At 48.7% G+C, this 18,916-nt stretch overlaps 1 protein-coding gene and 1 pseudogene across 5 annotated transcripts in view; one reads left to right on the top strand and one right to left on the bottom strand.

The window, feature by feature from the left end:
• LOC143995854 (NACHT, LRR and PYD domains-containing protein 3-like) overlaps positions 1-18,916 on the bottom strand; it is a 180,914-nt gene that overhangs the window by 123,786 nt on the left and 38,212 nt on the right. For all 5 annotated transcript variants that reach the window (XM_077490582.1, XM_077490581.1, XM_077490583.1 and 2 more), the window contains exon 5: positions 12,776-12,841. In XM_077490582.1, the coding sequence (XP_077346708.1) occupies positions 12,776-12,841 (66 nt within the window). The remainder of the gene's footprint in view (positions 1-12,775; positions 12,842-18,916) is intronic.
• LOC143997872 (small ribosomal subunit protein eS8 pseudogene) lies at positions 13,116-18,738 on the top strand (annotated as a pseudogene).

The raw sequence follows: 18,916 nt of genomic DNA, 5'->3' as shown, positions 1-18,916 counted from the left end.
AGTTGGGAATTCCCCAGCCCCTCCCAGTATTCTGTCCACCAGATCCATGATGTGCCGAACCCAAGCGCCCGGTAGAAAACATCATACAGTTCAGCGCTTCTGGTCTTTGTTACAGATTGCCCTCTCCGTCCTTCTCACAGAGTCCCCTACCACCAGAATCTGTCTCTTTTCCCCTTGCTTCCCCCCCACTCTCACTAGAGGAGTTCTTCCCCCAGCAGCTAGGAGAGTCCCTCAGCTCCAGCAGTGCTGGTCCCTGACTGATTACACCAATGTCACTCAATGGAGCGTACTAATTGGGATGCTCCAGCCCTGGATCGGCCTCCCTGGCATTTCCACCTCTACCCTTCCTGACCGTCACCCATCTACTCTTTCTAGTGCCTGCACCTCTTTGTCTCCAACCGCCTCTGTGCTGGCCCCTGCTGGCACCGGCCGTGTACGTTCCTGGCTCTCCTTTTAGTATGGAGGGTCTTCTCGGTGCTGACAGTTGCTTCCCCAGATTCAGAACCTGGGCTTCCAGGGAAACGATGTGCTTACATTTTGCACAGCAGTATTCATCCTCGATCGGATGATCAAGGAACGCATACATGCTGCAAGATGTACACCGAGTCGCCTTTCTACACCCGCAGGGCATCGTACCTATTCATTTTATGAGGTTTGGCGATTATACCCTGTCCAAATTACCAAACATCTAGCTTCCAGACACTAATACTCAACAAGACAATACGCAGTACTCAACAAGACAACAGGTACTCGCTGACCAATGTTTTATGCAGAAGGATAAGCTCCTGGTTCCGGTTACCCTTTCTTGGTCTGAGTCGTCTATCAAGATACAGGCTCTAATCGACTTTGGGGCTGCAGGCCTGTTCATAGATGGTGCCATTGTGTCTAAGCACTCGATTACATTGCAGCTTCGTGCCACTCCACTTCCTATTGATTCTATTGATGGGAGACCTCTTCAGCCTGCCCATGTGACTCATGAGACTGTTCCATTGACCATTGCCGTAGGGGCTCTTCACCAGGAGATAATCCAATTCCAAGCCATTTCCTCACCTCATTTCCCAGTGGTTATTGGTTATCCTTGGTTACAGAGGCACAACCCCTCTTTTGATTGGCTTTGTGCTGAGGTTCTTTCCTGGTCGCCACAATGCAGGGAGACGTGTTTTCTGAATGTGGCTAAGGTCTTGTGCACCCCTTCACTCTCCGCCCTGCCGGAGGAGTGCCACAATTTTACGGTGTCTTTGACAAAGGTCAAGCCAGTAGTTTGCCTCTGCACCGGTCATATGATTGCGCAATTGACCTTCAACCTGGTGCCATACCCCCTCGCGGTCGGGTCTACCCTTTGTCTCAAAGAACAAAGCCATGGGGGAGTATGTGGCCGACACACTTTCTCGAGGATTCATCCATAAATTCTTGTCTCCTGCTGGTGCTGGTTTCTTCTTTGTGAAAAAGAAGAATGGTGAACTCAGACCTTGTATTGATTATAGGGGTCTCAACCGCTTAACAATTAGGAGTGCGTATCCGACTCCTTTTGATTACGGAGTTATTTGACTGTCTCAAGGGAGCAACCGTTTTTACAAAACTTGATTTGCGAGGGGCATACAATCTCGTGAGGAAGGAGGGCGACAAATGGAAAACTGCATTCAATACCAGAACAGGCCATTATGAACACCTAGTAATACTGTTTGCTGGAGCGTTGCAAAGACCAGTTTTCCAGGAATTTATCAACAATGTCCTTCGAGATTTGTTTCCACTATGTGTGGTGGTTTACCTCTACGTTATTCTCATATTTTCCAAGTCCCTAGAGAGCCATCACACAGATGTCTGCCGTGTGCTGCAAAGGTTGAGAGATAATAATAACCTGTATTGCTAATTGGAGAAGTGCATTGTGAACAGGTTAAATTCCTGGGTTATGTCATTTCCACTACTGGTTTTTCGATGGACCCAGAGAAATTTTCGGCAGTACTGCAGTGGCCCCAACCCATGGGTTTACGATCATTGCAGCATTTTCTTGGCTTTACCAACCATTATCAGGAGTTTATTTTTAACTTCTCGTCTCTGGTCAAAAGCCTGACTGATATGACAAGAAAGGATGGTAATCCACAGAATTAGTTTCCAGTTTCATTAATGCCTTTGAGAGTCTCAAGGCTGCCTTTGCTTCTGCTCCTGTGTTAGTGCATCCTGAGCCTACCTTTCATCCTTGAGGTTGATGCATCTGAGACTGGAGTTGGTACCCTGCTGTCTCAACGCCCTACCTCTGAGAGCTATGCATCCTTGTGGCTACTTTTCCAAGAAATTATCTCCAGCAGAATGCAATTATGAGATTGGGGACAGAGAGTTGTTAGCAATAATTTTAGCCCTTTAAGAATAGAGGCATCTCCACAAAAGGTACCACTGTGCCGGTTCTTATTCTGACTAACCATAAGCCCTTGTACACACGGTCGGAGATTCCGACGGAATGTGTCCTATTGGACCGTTTTGTCGGATATTCCGACTGTGTGTGGTCTGCATTGGACTGTTTCCGTCGGAATATCCGACGGACCAAGTTTTCCAACTTGCCGGTTAAATTTTCAGACAAAATGCTCCAATCGGACATACTCCGATCATGTATAGCCTACTCCGACGGACAAAGTGCCACGCATGCTCAGATCAAATTCCTAGACCAAAGCTATTGGCTACTAGCCTGAACGTAGTCCCGTCGTAACGAAATAACGTCATTACGTTATGTACAATCGGATTTTCCGACAATTTAGTCCGACCGTGTGTATACAACATCACTTCCGGACCTCTTCCGGAATTAATTAGTCGGAATTACTCTGACGGATTTGGTTGTCGGAATCTCCGACTCATGGGCGTCTGCAGAACTTTTTCCAAGGGGGGGCAGCATTTTAAGGCCGCTCATGCTCCGCCCCTTTTCGACAATCTCATGAAAATCTTTCCACTGGTAATACATATGTGTTATACAACAGATAATTCATCTTCACTTTGTATTGGAAGTTACTCTGGCGGCTGTGTTCCATGCCCATATAGCCTAGAGAATGTACATCTTTTTACATTGCAATACATCTGTTGTGGCCATATTTTGATCTCATACTGTCACTGTATTGGCTGTTTTCATAAAGATAAAAATATGGCAACAACAGATGTATTGCATTGTAAAAAGATGTACATTCTCTAGGCTATATGGGCATGGTACGCAGCCACCGGAGTAACCTTGTGGACGCCCATGCTTTCAAAAACCAACCCTGGGAAAAATTTCATACCAGCCTCACAGCATTATTATACCAGCCCAACAGCATAACGTCCTTATTTTCTTGTTCATGAAAGGGAAAACCATACATTTTACCAGTTAATAGTGGTAAGTGATCAATCATCAAGGGGGACCCCAGAAACTCAGAACGTGGGGGGGGACCACCTTCTGCAGAAAGAATACTCGAAGGTAAGGGGGGTGGGTTACTAATATAAGGAGGAAACCCTTTATATCAGTGGCCCTTACATTATCGTATTCACTCCCCCCTTACATCAGTGAACCCCCCCCCCCCCCCGACTGGCCTTGCGGTGCTTTCACTGACCTCCTCTCACAGGTGCACTGTGCATGGCTAAGTCAGTCGGCCCTAGCTTGGTGGCTCTGGTTTTATCCTATAGTCTCCTGTCCACAGTCCACACAAGTCTGACTTCTCCCATGACCCCCATCCTGGCGGTACTCCCACTATTGACTACTCTCCAGACTCCCTCAGAGACTGCAGACATGCTACAGGAGATGGTCAGAGACTGCAAACTTGATGCAAGAGCTCAATGCAGCCTCACCAGTGCCCATCAAATGCAGCCTCACTGTGCCCACCAATGCAGCCTCACTGTGCCCACCAATGCAGCCTCACTGTGCCCACCAATGCAGCCTCACTGTGCCCACCAATGCAGCCTCACTGTGCCCACCAACGCAGCCTCACTGTGCCCACCAACGCAGCCTCACTGTGTCCATCAAATGCAGCCTCACTGTGTCCATCAAATGCAGCTTTACTGTGCCGTGAATGCAGCCTCCCTGTGTCCATCATTGCAGCCCCTCCTGTGCCCCATGTCCCAGTCTGCAGTCCCTGTCTGTGGGAAGGTGTGTTGTTGATGCTCGGTACGGTACCTTGCATGCCAGCAGGATATCCATGATGGCTAGCAGCAGGCAGGGTCTGTTCTCATTTTGGACGGGGACGGTGCTCCTTCCAGAGGATCTGTCTGCTGTGAGATGGAGCGGTCCCTGGCCACCTGGACCTTCAGCTGTCCTCATTTTCCAGCCCCAGTCAGCCTGTCCTCTGGTCCTGGGGAAGTGGAGAGCACTGGGTGGGAGTTGGAGAGAAGGGGGAGCAAAGAGTACTGGCGGGGTTGGAGAACACATGGGTGGGGGCAAAGAGCAAGGGGGAGTGGAGATCACAGGGGTGGGGAGCAGAGAGCGCTGGGGGGGAACTTGAGAGCACTGGGAGGGGGCAATAAGAACCGGGGTAGAGAGCACGTAGGCTGAGAGCACTGGGGGGGCTAAGAGTGTGGGGTGGTGAAGAGCACTGGGGGGGGCAGAAAAACAGGGGTGGAGAGCATGGGGGCTGGAGAGTACTGGGGGGTACAAAGAGCAGGGGGGAGTGAAGAGCAATGGGGGGAGCTTGAGAGCACCAGTGGGGGCCAGAAAGAACAGGGGTGGAAAGCATGGGGGACTGGAGAGCATTATTGGGGGTGGAGAGCACTGGTAGGGTTGGAGAGCACATGGGTGGGGGCAAAATGCAGGGGGAGTGGAGAGTACAGGGGTGGGGAGTGGAGAGTGCTGGGAGGAGCCAAAAAGAACAGGGGTGGAAAGCACGGAGGGTAGAGAGCACTGGGGGGCTGGAGAACACCAGGGGGGCAGAAAGAACAGGGGTGGGGAGAATGGGGAGCTGGAGAGCACTGGGGAGAGCTGAAGAGCACTGGGGGAGAAAGAAAAGGGGGAGAGCACTGGGGGGGAGAGGAGAGCACTGGGGGGGGGGGAGAATGGGGGAAGAGCACTGGGGGAGAGCAGTGGGGGAGAACAGGGGGGGAGCACTGGAGGGAGTGGAGAGCACTGGGGGGGGGAGAGCACTGGGGAGGAGAACAGGGGGAGAGCACAGAGGGGAGAGGACTGGGGGAGGGGAGAGCACTGTGGGGGGGGACGGGGGGGAGCACTGGGCAGAGTGGAGAGCACTGGGGGGAACAGGGGGGGAGAGCACTGGGGGGGCAGGGGGGGAAAGCACTGGGATGGTGGCTAGAGAAGGATGGTAAGAGCAGGGGGGCAGCAAGAACAGGGGAGGAGAAAACTGTGGGGGGGCAGGAGAGTGTAGTGGAGGAGAGCACTGGGGGGGACAAGGGGGGGAGCACTGGGGGGAGTGGAGAGCACTGTGGGGGGGGGGGCACTGGGGGTGAACGGGGGGAGTGGAGAGCACTGGGATGGTGGCTAGAGAAGGATGGGGAGAGCAGGGGGGGCAGCAAGAACAGGGGAGGAGAGAACTGTGGGAGGGGCAGGAGAGTGTGGTGGTGGAGGAGAGCACTGGGGGGGTGCAGGAGAGTGTGGTGGTGGAGGAGAGCACTGGGGAGGGGGGCAGGAGAGTGTGGTGGTGGAGGAGAGCACTGGGGAGCGGGGCAGGAGAGTGTGGTGGTGGTAGGAGAGCACTGGGGGGGCAGGAGAGTGTGGTGGAGGAGAGCGTGGTGGAGGAGAGCACTGGGGGGGGCAGGAGATTGTGGTGGAGGAGAGCACTGGGGGGGGGGCAGGGAGCACAAGGTGAACTGGGGACAGTAAAATAAGTTGGATAGGAGAATTGGCAGGGGGCCCCCTGCAGCCCCCCCCCCAATCCTCCTATCCAGGCACTGTGGCACACAGGGCGGGCTGTACCTGTAGCATCTCCTCCTATGGATAAAAGTGCTGGCTGGCTGTGGACAGCGGCCACTCTGTAACATGGCCCCTCCCCCCCAGACCGGCTCCTGTGATAGGCGGAACGTTGATTCTCTCTACTATCACACAAGCAGGTCTGGGGGGGCGGGGCCATGTTACAGAGCGGCCGGCGAACACAGAGGCAGCCCGCTCTGTGATCCAGAGGAGAGAGCGGAGGATGCAGCCGCCGGCGGACACAGTAAAAAAAAATGCAGCATGGCGGCGACTGCAACACCTTGGGGATTCCAGGGGGGGGCACTTGACCCCCCTTGCCCCCTGCTGCGGACGCCCATGCTCCGACTGTGTGTACAAGGGCTAAGAATCTCACATTCTTGTCTGAGGCTAAATGCCTCTCTCCCAGAAGGGTGCGATGGGCTCTTTTCTTGTCGAATTTCAATTACATAGTCTCATTCTTACCCGGTACTAAGAATGTAAGGGCTGATGCATTGTAGCAACAGTTTTCCTCCACTTACAAGATAGAGTTGGTTCCTGTTCCTGTGATTACTCCCGATCGTATTCTGGCTAAGGTTCGCACCAGTCTCACTTCTCTGGGTGACAAAATTTTTGCCGCTCAGATTCATTCTCCTCCTGAGAAACCTTGTGACAGCTGCTTTGTCCCTCAGAGTCTCTGTACAGTCATGCTACAGACTTACCATTTTCCCAAGGCTGCTGGCCACCCAGGGAAGAATCAACTCTTTTGGGCCATTTCCCAACAATTCCGGTGGCCTAGTTATGTGCTGATGTAGCCACCTTTGTAGCTGCTTGTTCAGTGTGTGCTCAGAGTAAGACACTACGACACATTCCAGTGGGCCTCCTACAACCCATACCCAAAAGGAGAGAGGCATCGGACCCACCCGTCTATGGATTTCATTGTGGAGTTACCCAACTTTCAGGGCAACACAGTTATCCTTATGGGGGTTGACCGGTTCTTGAAAATGTCTCATATTCCACTTCTAAAGAACTGGCTTCCATTTTTGCTTGGGAGATCTTCCGCTTATATGGGATACCCAAGGTGATCTTCTCGGACAGGGGTAGCCAGTTTGTGTCCAGGTTCTGGTGAGCCATTTGTACACAGTTGGGAATTCAGCAACAGTTTTTATGTTGTTATATTTCTGACCACCATAATAACTGGTCAGACCTCTTACCTTGGCCGGAGTTTACTCACAATAGTGCCGTCAGTACCGCTTGCCGATTGTCTCTATGCATGGCAAACTATTGTTTCCAACCATCCATTTTGCATGGCTCATTTGTTCCTCAGAGCATTCCTGCATTGGAGGAGCATCAATGTGGTCTTCATTCCACTTGGGTACAAGTCCAAGAGTCCTTGGGACATGCCAATGATAGGTACAGACTCCATTCTGACCGCAGATACCAACCTGTGCCTCCCTACCAAGTTGGGGACAGAGTCTGGCTGTCATCTCACAACCTCCGACTCCATGTTCCCTCATTAAAAATGGCACCACAGTTTATTGGGCCTTTCTGTATTCTCCATAAGATCAACTCAGTGGCTTAGCTTTAGACCTTCCTTATAATATGCGTATTTCAAATGTATTTTATGTCTCCTTATTAAAACCTTCCTTTGGTATGCAACTGTTTCACCACTTCTGTACCACGTCCTCACCCAGTTCAGGTTGAAAACCATGAGGAATATGAGATACAATCTATCATTGATTCCCGTAGCTTCTGTGGGTGCATACAGTACCTGGTTCATTGGAAGGGGTACGGTCTGGAGGAACGCTCTTGGTTCTCATCCTCCGACGTACATGTTCCTGTCCTCCTCCGTGCTTTCCATAGACATTTTCCCCTCAAACCTGGGGGTCATTGAGGAGGGGGTACTGTCAGGGCTGGGCTCAGCCCTTCCTTCTCAGAGCTTTGTGCTCAGCTGTCGATTAAGTGCCAAAGACTCTTCATTCCACAGTGACTGACCTGCTCTTCATTTCCCGCTCATCAGCTAGAGCTGTTGTTTATATAAACTCCCTGGATCAAATTTTTTGTGCCTTTGCCTTTGTCAACATATCCAGGCTCTCTCTGCGTTGTTTTCCTGTGATAGACTTTTCTTGGCTGACTTCCCTTCTGGTTCCTGATCCTGTTTGCGGCACCCGACTATGCTGATCTCTGGACCCCTGTTTCTCTGGCTTGTTCTGACTACCTGTCCTGGTTATCGAACTCTGGCTATATTTTGACTACGTTGGCTCTGTTTATACCATTTTATTAAATAGTGTGATTTTTTACTGCAGTTCTGTCTCAGTCTGATTCGTCGTTTCTGACAGCCAGCTGCTCCACCTCCCATACCCTTATATGGCTGCTGGACAGATGCATTCCTCCATCCAAGATCGTCACATGCAGAAACAGAATCATTAAGGTCAGTCAGCACTCGCTGAATCTGCCATTAGACCTCTGCGTCCATAACTGGGTGCAGCCAGGATTTCAGAGCTGTCAGCTGGTATTTCCTGATAGTCCCAGGCAAAGGGAGCCCAGGCCTGCTGCTGAGCAGAATATAGCAGCAGTAGGTGATCTCCAGCTCCCATTCCCGATTTGGCTAGAAACTCCAAATCTTCCAGGGCCCATTGAACTTTGGAGAAATTCAGCATATGTTCTCTGTATTTCAAGATTTCTCCCAAACACCACTCCAAATCGCTCCCAAAGTCAGAGTCCTCGTACAGTCTCTCTAATAACAGCCCCAGGCTGTCTTACACAAAGCCTTCTGTTGGGGTGTTGTCCGCTGTCCACGAGCACACTAGGGCTGCATACCAGAGGAGAGCTCTGTAGCTCTCGTCCCACCGCATCTCTACCTGGACAAGCCTGGTTAACTCAGCTTTCCATTCCTTGTGCGGTTGTCTCCCCAAAAACAACATTCACACTTTGTACTGCGGCCAGTACCTTTCCTGGAAGGAGGAGATTTTTCCCTGGTTTCGCTGCTCATGGGCTAGCACTTCCTTCCAGTTCTCAGTGGACAGAATCATACCATTCCAGTAGAACCTGCTCTGACATTGGTCCCCTGTGCTGTATCTGCATCTTTCACAACCTCCTTCCGAATTTCTCTTTCATGGCAGCTGGTATTTGTACCTCTCCTCTCCTGCTATTGGATCCAGGTAGAGGTTTGGATGTCCCAGACTGCAGGAAGTGTCCCACTGCTTGCCTCCAAAGCAACGGAACATCCCATACTCAGCTTGAGTGCTTCCGTCATATACCGCTTCCTCCAGTCTAAATATAGATATTATTGCCGCATATTACAATCAAGAACAAGGCCTGACTCGTTTGTCCTCTGAGTGTATATCTCTGTGTGCCTTTGTTCAAATAAACAGTTCATGTTCCAGCTTTGCAGCCAATCCCCCCTCCTTTGCATAATGGCACAGGGTAGGGTAAACTTTACCTCCGCCAGTAGCATGACACAGGTGTATTCAACTTTACAATAGTAGACCGTCTTTGGGAGGGGCTGCTGGAGAAATCCCCCCCCTCTCAAAGCTAATCCACATAGACGTATACATCCCATAATAGGTTGCTCCCAAGGCAGATGGACATAATAGAATAATGAGATACAGACACACCTCAAACAATCCAGTAAAGAGTCTAGAACAGTATATGAGACAATATATATATATATATATATATATATATATATATATTTGTAGTCAAAGTCTTCAAGCGGGAAATGCGATACTCCTAAGAACCAAGGCCTGAGGTGTGCCTTGGCCTAGCTGGTCAGTATGCCTGAGAAGAGGGTATACCCTGAATGTAAGAATAAGAGCAAAACACGATGAGAATGTATGAAACTGGGGAATGGGTGGGTGGGAACCCAGAAAACCTAACAACACTGGCCCTGACAGAGGAGGAGGTTTAAATAGCCCTCTCAGGCGCCTCCTGCAAATACAGGCTGGCCTGCGGCCAGCCTTATAACTTGTAGTCAGAGTCTTCAAGCGGGAAATGCCATACTCCTAAGAACCAAGGCCTGAGGTGTGCCTTGGCCTAGCTCAGGTATGCCTGAAAAGAGGGCAAAAAGACACAACATTTAGGTGAAGAAGGAAAGGTAATGAACCATCACGGATAAAGGTGTGCTCCCGGACAGCAGCAGTACGCATCCAGCAAGTAACCGGAAAGTGTTCGCAGTGGCAAAAGAACACACCGACTCCTGACTTGGCGATGAGAAGGAACCCCCTATCGAACCTGTTACACTACCCTGAACCCAACTGAACATCCCCTGAAAGATTGAATTGAGCCGGATGCCCGTGCCACCCAGACCCGAGAATGAACTGCTTGTGAAATGAGAGGATACAAGAGGGGAAAGGAACAAGGCCTGGCCCGAGGAAACCCCTGCAAAAGATGGCGAAATACCCCAATGACCACCAGTGAAATAGCCCAGAGACATACCCCCCCAAGAGGGTGAGTGGCAAAAAGACCACTAGCAGGAGTGCGGAAAGCTGGAAACCTGATGGATGTGATGGAGTAAGTGGATAAGGCCCATGCACCATGGCAATAACACTGTCAACCTGGAGAAACCATACCAGATGCAGGACCCAGGTCCCACCGGATACGATCGGGTCAAGCTACAGCCTGAACCCAACAGCTGGGACAGAATCCTGAAACCAAGGAGGGCCAGACTCCCTCTCTGGGAAATAGTCCCCATGGCATGATACAGACATACCCAAGCCCCCCCTACTTGGAACAAGCTGGGGATTGGAAAAGACGACTGGACTGATGTCCCTAAGTCGAACTTCAGGCAATAAGTTCAACCAAGATCAGAGCCAAGAGTGGAATCCAAAACCATTATGACATCTACTCAACCTACCCCCCCAAGGACCGTCACGGGGACGTGGCTTAACAAACACCCTGAGAGAGACTATACATCCCTGGGCAGTAACCAGTGCCTCAACACAACAGGACATCAACTGAAGGAAAATTTTCGACTGCTTCTGACCCAAGGGTGAGCCCAGTGGTGCAAAAAACATCAGCACCAATCAACTAGCCCCCAACAATGGCCAGGCTGAAGGAAGTGATAGCAAGCATGGATGATGTCGATATGGATGCCAAGACGGCCCAACCTGAAACACAAATTAGAGAAATGACAGACAACCAGACATGAGAACAACAATACCCCCCTGCCTAACTAAGAGTGAAATATGAGCAGAAAAGTCAAGACCACTGCGTGTAAAAGAACCTGACGGACGGACCCCTCCCACCCACATGTAAGTGGTAAGTGAGCCGAGTAACCTGCAGTGCAGAGAGACAGGTAATTAACTGAAAACTCGGGGCTAGTGTACCCACAGGCAATGGTGGGTAGCCGTATAGATGTGGTGAATGAACATGCAACGTATGACGTATGGTATACGGGCAAGAAGATTGTGGACAACAATCAATTAATAAACGAAACCTCAGCCCGTATGGATCTATAGACGTGACAGATCCTGACGTGTGAGCCCTAGCTACCTGACCAAGGTACAAAAACATGACACAGACACGATGGGACATGACAATCAACAAGGACGAACGACTACCAGAGTATGCCATGAGTGAACAACGCCCCTCTGAGAAACTCTGAGACAGAATACCAAGTCTGAAATACCATGACAGGCATGCTGGCAGCAACACAAAGACAGAAAACGCTGAGACAGAAAACGCTGAGACAGAAAACGCTGAGACAGAAAACGCTGAGACAGAAGTACAACATGCCATGATGAAAAAACACCATGACAGAAAACGCTTAAACCTAATGCCGATGCCGAAACGTAGTGACAGAACCACAGGCAAAACGCAATGACAGCAACAACAAAGACTGAAACGCTGAGACATAAATGAAAATACCAGAAATCCTGGGCCAGAAAATGCTATAACAGAAAAACTGAGACAGCGACGCAACAGCAGAATCCTGGCCAGAAATGCAAAGCCCGAAAACACGCCGAGACTGAATGCCGAGACAGAAATGCAAAGACAGAAATCCTGGTTCAGAACGCCATGACAGAAATCCTGGTTCAGAACGCCTTGACAGAAATCCTGGTTCAGAACGCCATGACAAAAATCCTGGTTCAGAACGCCATGACAGAAATCCTGGTTCAGAACGTATGGGCGGGACTGCAAGCCGAGCCGAGTACACAGTAGAGTCGGCTCGGTCTTTTTTGGCAGCGCTCGCTCCAGAAACAGCAGGGAGGCAGGACTACGAGCGGAGCCGAGCAGACGGCTCGGTCTTTTTCGGCGGCGCTCGGTCTTTTTCGGCGGCGCTCGGTCTTTTTCGGCGGCGCTCAGTATTTTAGCCTCACAGACAGTTGGGATCGGCGTATAACACGCACCCACGACTTTCCCCCGATTTTAAGGGGGAAAAAGTGCGTGTTATACACCGATAAATACGGTAATCAAAATTAAAAGAAAAAATGCTTGAAATATCGGTGTGTAATGAATCTTTATCATATGAGTTACACAGGTGCATCTCACAAAATTATAATATCAAAAATGTTTCAGTAAATCAGTTCAAAAAGTGAGTGTGTATAATATATATATATATATATATATATATATATATATATATATATATATATATATATATATATATATATATATATATATATATATAATATAGGTTTTCATATGTTTCATTTAAATAGAAATGGAATTACTTGAGCCCAAAACCCCTCATAAACCCCAAATAAAGTGCCAGGCCTGTTTGATAAAATGGAGAAGATTTACTAAAACCGGTGCACTCAGAAGCTGATTGACCACCATGCATAGCTGCTCCAGCTTGTTCAATTAAGCTTTGACAAAAAAAAAACCTGGAAGCTGATTGGTTCCTATGCAGAGCTGCACCAGATTTTGTACTCTCCCGTTTTATTAAACCCCAATGGATCATATTGTCCAAACATTGTATATCTTTACCTTTCAGATCAGGATCCAGTGGGTGTCCATGTTCATCCAACAGAATCTGCTGCACCAGATCCTCACCTTTGGGAATAAAACATAGCAAATGCAAGAGTTAATCATGTATGATCGGAAAAAGGCAATTTCTTTTTTTCACTTTAGATAAAGTAGGGAGGAGAAACCCCTGTTGATTGTTTTGCCACCTATGTCCTATTAAACAGATTTCCCTTCACTTCCTGTCTTGTAGACAACAGGAAGTAAGAGAAAATCCCCCCAAGTGAGAGAAATCTCAGTTTGGACAGTTGTCAAAGGAACAAGTAATCCCTTTGAAAAATGTTCACTTCCATTCCCGGTGATAATGGTGACCAGTACAAATAGTGTGACTCTCTCTAGCAGAGACACAGAAAGTAATTAAAACTTGACAAAGGTTCAAACCCCCCCCCCCCCCCCCCACCAATCAAAAAAATAAAAATAGTTTTTTTTTTTATAACAGCTTACCTGTAAAATCCTTTTCTTTGATGTACATCAGGGGACACAGGGCCATAGTTATTACTATGTGGGTTAAATATCGGACCCACAGGTGCTGGACACTGGCACGCCACTAAGGCTCGTACTTCCCCCATATAACCCCCTCCCATTACTGTGAGTCCTCAGTTTTGGAGCCAAGCAATACAAGTGTATAATAAGAAGGGAGGGACCTCTGTGTCCCCTGATGTACATAAAAGAAAAGGATTTACAGGTAAGCTTTTATAAAAATCCTGTTTTCTTTTCTTACATCAGGGGACACAGAGCCATATTACTTACTATGTGGGATGCCCCATAGCAATGGCAACTGAAGGGGGGGAGACAGAACAAAAAAACAGGAGGCCAGAGGACTCATACTGCAGCCTGCAGTATACTGAGCCCAAAGGCAATATCCTCATGACCTTTAATATAGATTTGATAAATTCTGATAAACGTATGAACTGAAGACCAAGTCGCGGTCTTACAGATCTGAGCCATAGAGGCCTGATGATGCACCACCCAAGAGGCACTAATTGCCCTGGATGAGTGTGCTCCAACGTGAGAAGGAAGAATTTTCTTCTTTAAGCTGAAGCTTAAATAATCACTTGACAAATCCATTTGGAAAATAGTGGATCTTGACACTGCCTGTCCATATCTTGGACCCTCTGGCAGTACAAACAAAACCTGTGTTTTGCAAACCTGAGCGGTTGCCTTTAAATAGACTCTGATCACTCTTACTACATCAAGAGAATGTAGTACCTTCTCTTCCCTAGATTAAGGCTCTGGGGAGAAATAAGGAAGTATCTCTTGGTTTAAATGAAAACCTGTTACCACTTTTGGTTGGAATTCAGGATGAGGACATAAAACCACCTCATCCTTATGCATGAAGAAGTATGGCTCTTACAAGACAGAGCCGCTAGTTCTGATACTCTTCTAACAGAAGAAATGACAAGCGGAAAAGATCATCTTTCTTGTCAAAGAACCAAGGAAATTTCTCGTAAAGATTCAAATGGCTGATTCAGCAAAGCCGATAAGACCAATTTTAAATCCCAAGGATTTAGAGGTGCCTTGATAGGGGGAATAAACAGTTATCCCCCGAATAAGTTATGCACCAAGAGCGGGAAGCAAATGGCCATAGGAAAAAACAATGACAAGGCCAGGATCTGGCTCTTGATAGAAGTCAAGGCCAGCTTCATTCCAGATCCCATATGCAGGACATCAGGAATCCTGCCTATGACATACTTCCTGGGGTGCCAACCCCTGGATCCACACCAAGAAACATATGCCTTCCAGACTCTATAGTAAGTGATTCTGGAAGCAGGCTTCCTGGCATTAATCAAAGTAGAGACTACCAAAGGAGATCACCCACAATGTTTTATAGAGTGGGATTCAATAGTCAGACCTGCTAAATTTTTTGTCCGTAAGGTAGGATGAAATACCGGACCTTGTGCAAGAAGGTATGGCTATAATGGCAGAGTCTGAAGGACTCCTACTGCCATCTTTATGATCTCAGTAAATCTTATGGGACCCGCTGGGGCCACCAGAATCACCTCCTTTTGTTCCTGCTTAATCCTATGGAGAAGGCGCTGAAGTAGCAGAACTGGAGGAAATGCACAGATCAGTGAAAACTGATCCCATGGGAAGACTACTGTGCCTGTTCCGCCTGCTAGCGGACCCCTTGTTCTGAACATAAATTTGTTGACTTTGTTAAAGAATCTGGACATGGACAGGTCCATGTCCAGAATACCCCATCTCCTGACATATTGCAAGGAAGATGTTGGGGTGAAGAGATCATTCTCCTGGAAATAATTGTTGGCGACTCAAGTAGTACGCCTGAAAAATGAGAATTGCCGATAGGCAAGGAGTGCTGTGTGCTGCCAAAGCTAGAACATTATTCACCTCTTTTTGGGCTGCACGACCTCTCGTGCCCCCCTGGTGATTGATGTAAGCCACTGTCGTGGCCTTGTCAGACTGAATCCTGTCAGGACAGTCCCGTAGTCTGACCACCAAGATTCTAGGGCCAGATGTACTGCCTGAAACTTCCAAAAAAGTTGATAGGCAAGGTCCTCTAACTTGGAGCATCTCCCCTGGACAGAATATTCTTCCAGGGCTGCCCCCCAGCCTAGAAGGCTGGCATCTGTTAACACCTTTCAGGATAAAAACATTTCCTTTTGCTGGATAACAACCACCAATTTAGGCTCTGACTATGTTGGAAGCCAAGCATATTGGAAACAAACAAGGCCTGAATTTTTATTCCAGACTGACAGGGCGGTGTCTTGAAGCAGTCTTTGAGTAACACTGCGCGTAAGAGACAGCCTTGAAGGAGGCCACCATTTCCCCTAACAATCTCATGCACAGCCAAATGGAAGGATTTTTCTTTGATTTGATAAGTTGACTTAGTCCTACAATGGAATGGATTTTTGTCTGGGGTAAGAATACCTTCTTCTGTATGGTATCTATAACCATCCCCAAAGTACTGTAATCTCCTTGATGGTTTTAAGGAGAATCTTCCTAGGTTGAGAATCCAACCTAGAGATTTCAGATATTTACGGCTGAGATCAGACTCTGGTTTTAGATCTGAGACTGAATGATCTATTAAAAGTAGATTTTCTAATAGGCTAGGACTGCTATGCCTTGAGCCCGCAATCTGGCTAAAGGAGGTGCCAGAATCTTTCAGAACACTCAAGGTGCTGTGGCAAAGCTGAATGGCAGGGCCACAACTGAAAAAATAATTTTATATTTCAAACCGCATAAATTTCTGGTCAGTGGGAAACTTAACACATGGAGATATACAACTCCCCTCCTTGCAGGATGGACAGCCAATCGAATTATGAAAGGATCGGATGTTTAAGTGCCGATTCAGATCTTCAAGATCTGGAATGGGTCTTACCTCTCTGTTTGGTTCTGGAACCTTAAAAGGTTTGAGCCAAAAAAAAACCCGTTCCACTAAGGGAACCTCTGATATCACCGACTGGGATAACAGCTGATCCAGAGGCCAGAAAGACTTTTTTTTCCTCTGGATCCTTAGGAACATTCTCAGAGGAGGCAGAAACTCTTGCATAAAGACCCCATCAGCAGCCCAAGGACCCCACAGGCTGCACCCAAACAGTGGCCCGAACCCCGGACCCTCAGATCAAAAGCCGACTGAGCCACCCGTGCTCTCGGAACTCTAGTTGTAACCTAGAGGAAAAAAACTGGAGAAATCCCTCTGCTCTTGACATTGCTCCTGCCAGATCTTGAGAATCGCAGGACCTTTATCCTGGTGCTGCCCTTGTCCTAGTGAGGCTCCAGGAACTGAGGAGGACCAGATGCAGGCTGGAACTGGGGTCGGCAGGGAGCAGGAGCTGCAGGAACACACACGCTGGAGAAGCGGGGGAGGCGTCTTGTAGTACGGTTCACTCTGCAGACCTTCAAGCAGGTAGAGTAGAATACTGGAAGGCAGGAACAGTAGCGGAACAGCAGACAGGATGTAGTCGTGGACAGGCCGGGTCAGGAACAGGCAGGCAGGTAAGGCACCGAATCAGCAGGCAGGTGAATCGTCAGACAAGCCGGGGTCGTAGGCAGGCAGCAAGCAAGGAGTCGTCAGGGGTAAGCCGAGTCACAAGAGTAAGCAGGAATCAGAGAAGTACAGGGGGGTCTCTTCAGGAACGCTGTAGACCAGACAGCAAGGAGGCAAGGTAACAGGTCCCTTTAAATAACCCCTTTGGCGCCAAGAGCTGTCACGTCGTGTTCACGCGCACTCCCGCACGGGCACACCAACCTCTCCGCGCACCCACGTGCGCCCAACATCACTAGCGCGCACCCGCGTGTGCCCGGCAGCAACAGCGCGCACCCACCAACATTAATGCACACCCGCATGCGCTCACCCGCATTAGCGCGCACCCGCGTGGGCTGACCGGCACTTTTACCAAAGACTTTGCGAATAGAACCTCCGGGAACAGTTGGACGATCGTGCTGACCTTCTTGACAGTACCCCTTCCAATGCACCAGGTACTGTATGCGCCCGCGGAAACCTACGGGAGTCAACAATGGATTGTACCTCATACTCCTCATGGTTCTCAACCTGAATAGGGTGAGGATGTGGCACCAAGGTGGTAAATCGGTTACAGAACAACGGTTTCAATAAGGAGACATGAAACACATTAGAGATGCGCATACTAGGAGGAAAGTCCAACGCGTAAGCTACTGGGTTAATCCTGCGAAGGATACGGAACGGCCCAATAAACCGAGGTGCAAACTTCAGTGAAGGAATACGAAGCTGGAGGTTGCAAGATGAAAGCCAGACCCTGTCCCCAACCTGGTAGGAAGGAGCAGGCAGGCGTCTGCAGTCAGCATGGAGTCTGTACCTATCATTAGCATGACGCAAAGCCTCCTGGACTTGTACCCAAGTGGAACGAAGACCACAGAGATGCTCCTCTAATGCAGGAATACTCTGCGGAACAAACGAGTCAGGCAACATGGAAGGTTGGAAACCATAATTCGCCATAAATGGAGACAATCGGGAGGCAGAAACTCTGCCCAAGGTAATAGGTCAGACCAGTTGTTATGATGGTCAGAAATATAGCAACGTAGGAATTGCTCCAAGGACTGTTTGGCTCGTTCTGCGGCCCCATTAGACTGCGGGTGATACGCAGGAGAGAACGCAAGCTGGATTCCCAACTGTGCACAAAAGACTCGCCAGAACCAGGAGACAAACTGACTGCCCCTATCTGAGACAATCATCTTGGGTATAAAATTGGTAAAAAATTGATGTTACGCTCCCACAAATAAGTGAAAAGGAAGGGAAAAAAACATATATCCCGCAAAAATATATCCTTATTTGAATAGTGTAAAAAAAGGAAACTTATACCAGAGTTTTAAGTAAAGTACTCAGGTGCATGGTATGTCTGTCTAAAATTTATAAAAATATCATACATAGTCCTCTTTCCAGCCAGCGCCAACACCAAGATCGACCCGTGCCGCATCCACACCGTGAGAGTCCGGGGAGGGAATAAGAAGTACCGCTCTCTGAGGTTGGACGCCGGAAACTTTTCTTGGGGATCTGAGTGCTGCACCCGGAAGACCAGAATCATCGATGTCGTCTACAACGCATCGAACAACGAGCTGGTCAGAACCAAGACTCTGGTGAAGAACTGCATCCTCCTGATCGACAGCACCCCCTACAGACAGTGGTACGAGGCGCACTACGCCACACCGCTCGGGCGCAAGAAGGGAGCCAAAATAGATCCAAGAAAACCCAGAAAAAAGATGACGATCGCAAAAAGACGGCAAAGATCAGCCCTCTGCTGGAGGAACAATTTTAACAGGGAAAACTGCTTGCATGCATCGCCTCTAGGCCAGGACAGTGCGGCCGAGCGGACGGATACGTTCTTGAAGGAAAGGAGTTGGAGTTCTACCTGAGGAAGATCAAAGCCAAGAAGGGCAAATAAACTCCTCCCCCTCCCCGGCATCTAATAAACAGAACTTTATTAAAAAAATATCATACATAAATAAATTAATAGACCAAGAAAGCAAGCAATTAATGTGTAAATGACAAAGTATCACTCGTGCTGTGATATAGAGCCAGTGATCAAACAAATAAAGTGCTGATGTGCATATAATATCGCAAATCTGTACTGTATTACCCACCATTGGACTATCATATTGGCCACTTTG

This window comes from Lithobates pipiens, unplaced genomic scaffold (assembly GCF_037356315.1).
Source record: "Lithobates pipiens isolate NorthernLeopardFrog02 unplaced genomic scaffold, aLitPip1_a1.2 Scaffold_19, whole genome shotgun sequence".
Classification (NCBI taxonomy): domain Eukaryota; kingdom Metazoa; phylum Chordata; class Amphibia; order Anura; family Ranidae; genus Lithobates; species Lithobates pipiens.
Note: the sequence above shows the minus strand (reverse complement) of the source record. Positions and strands in the feature narration are given on the sequence as shown.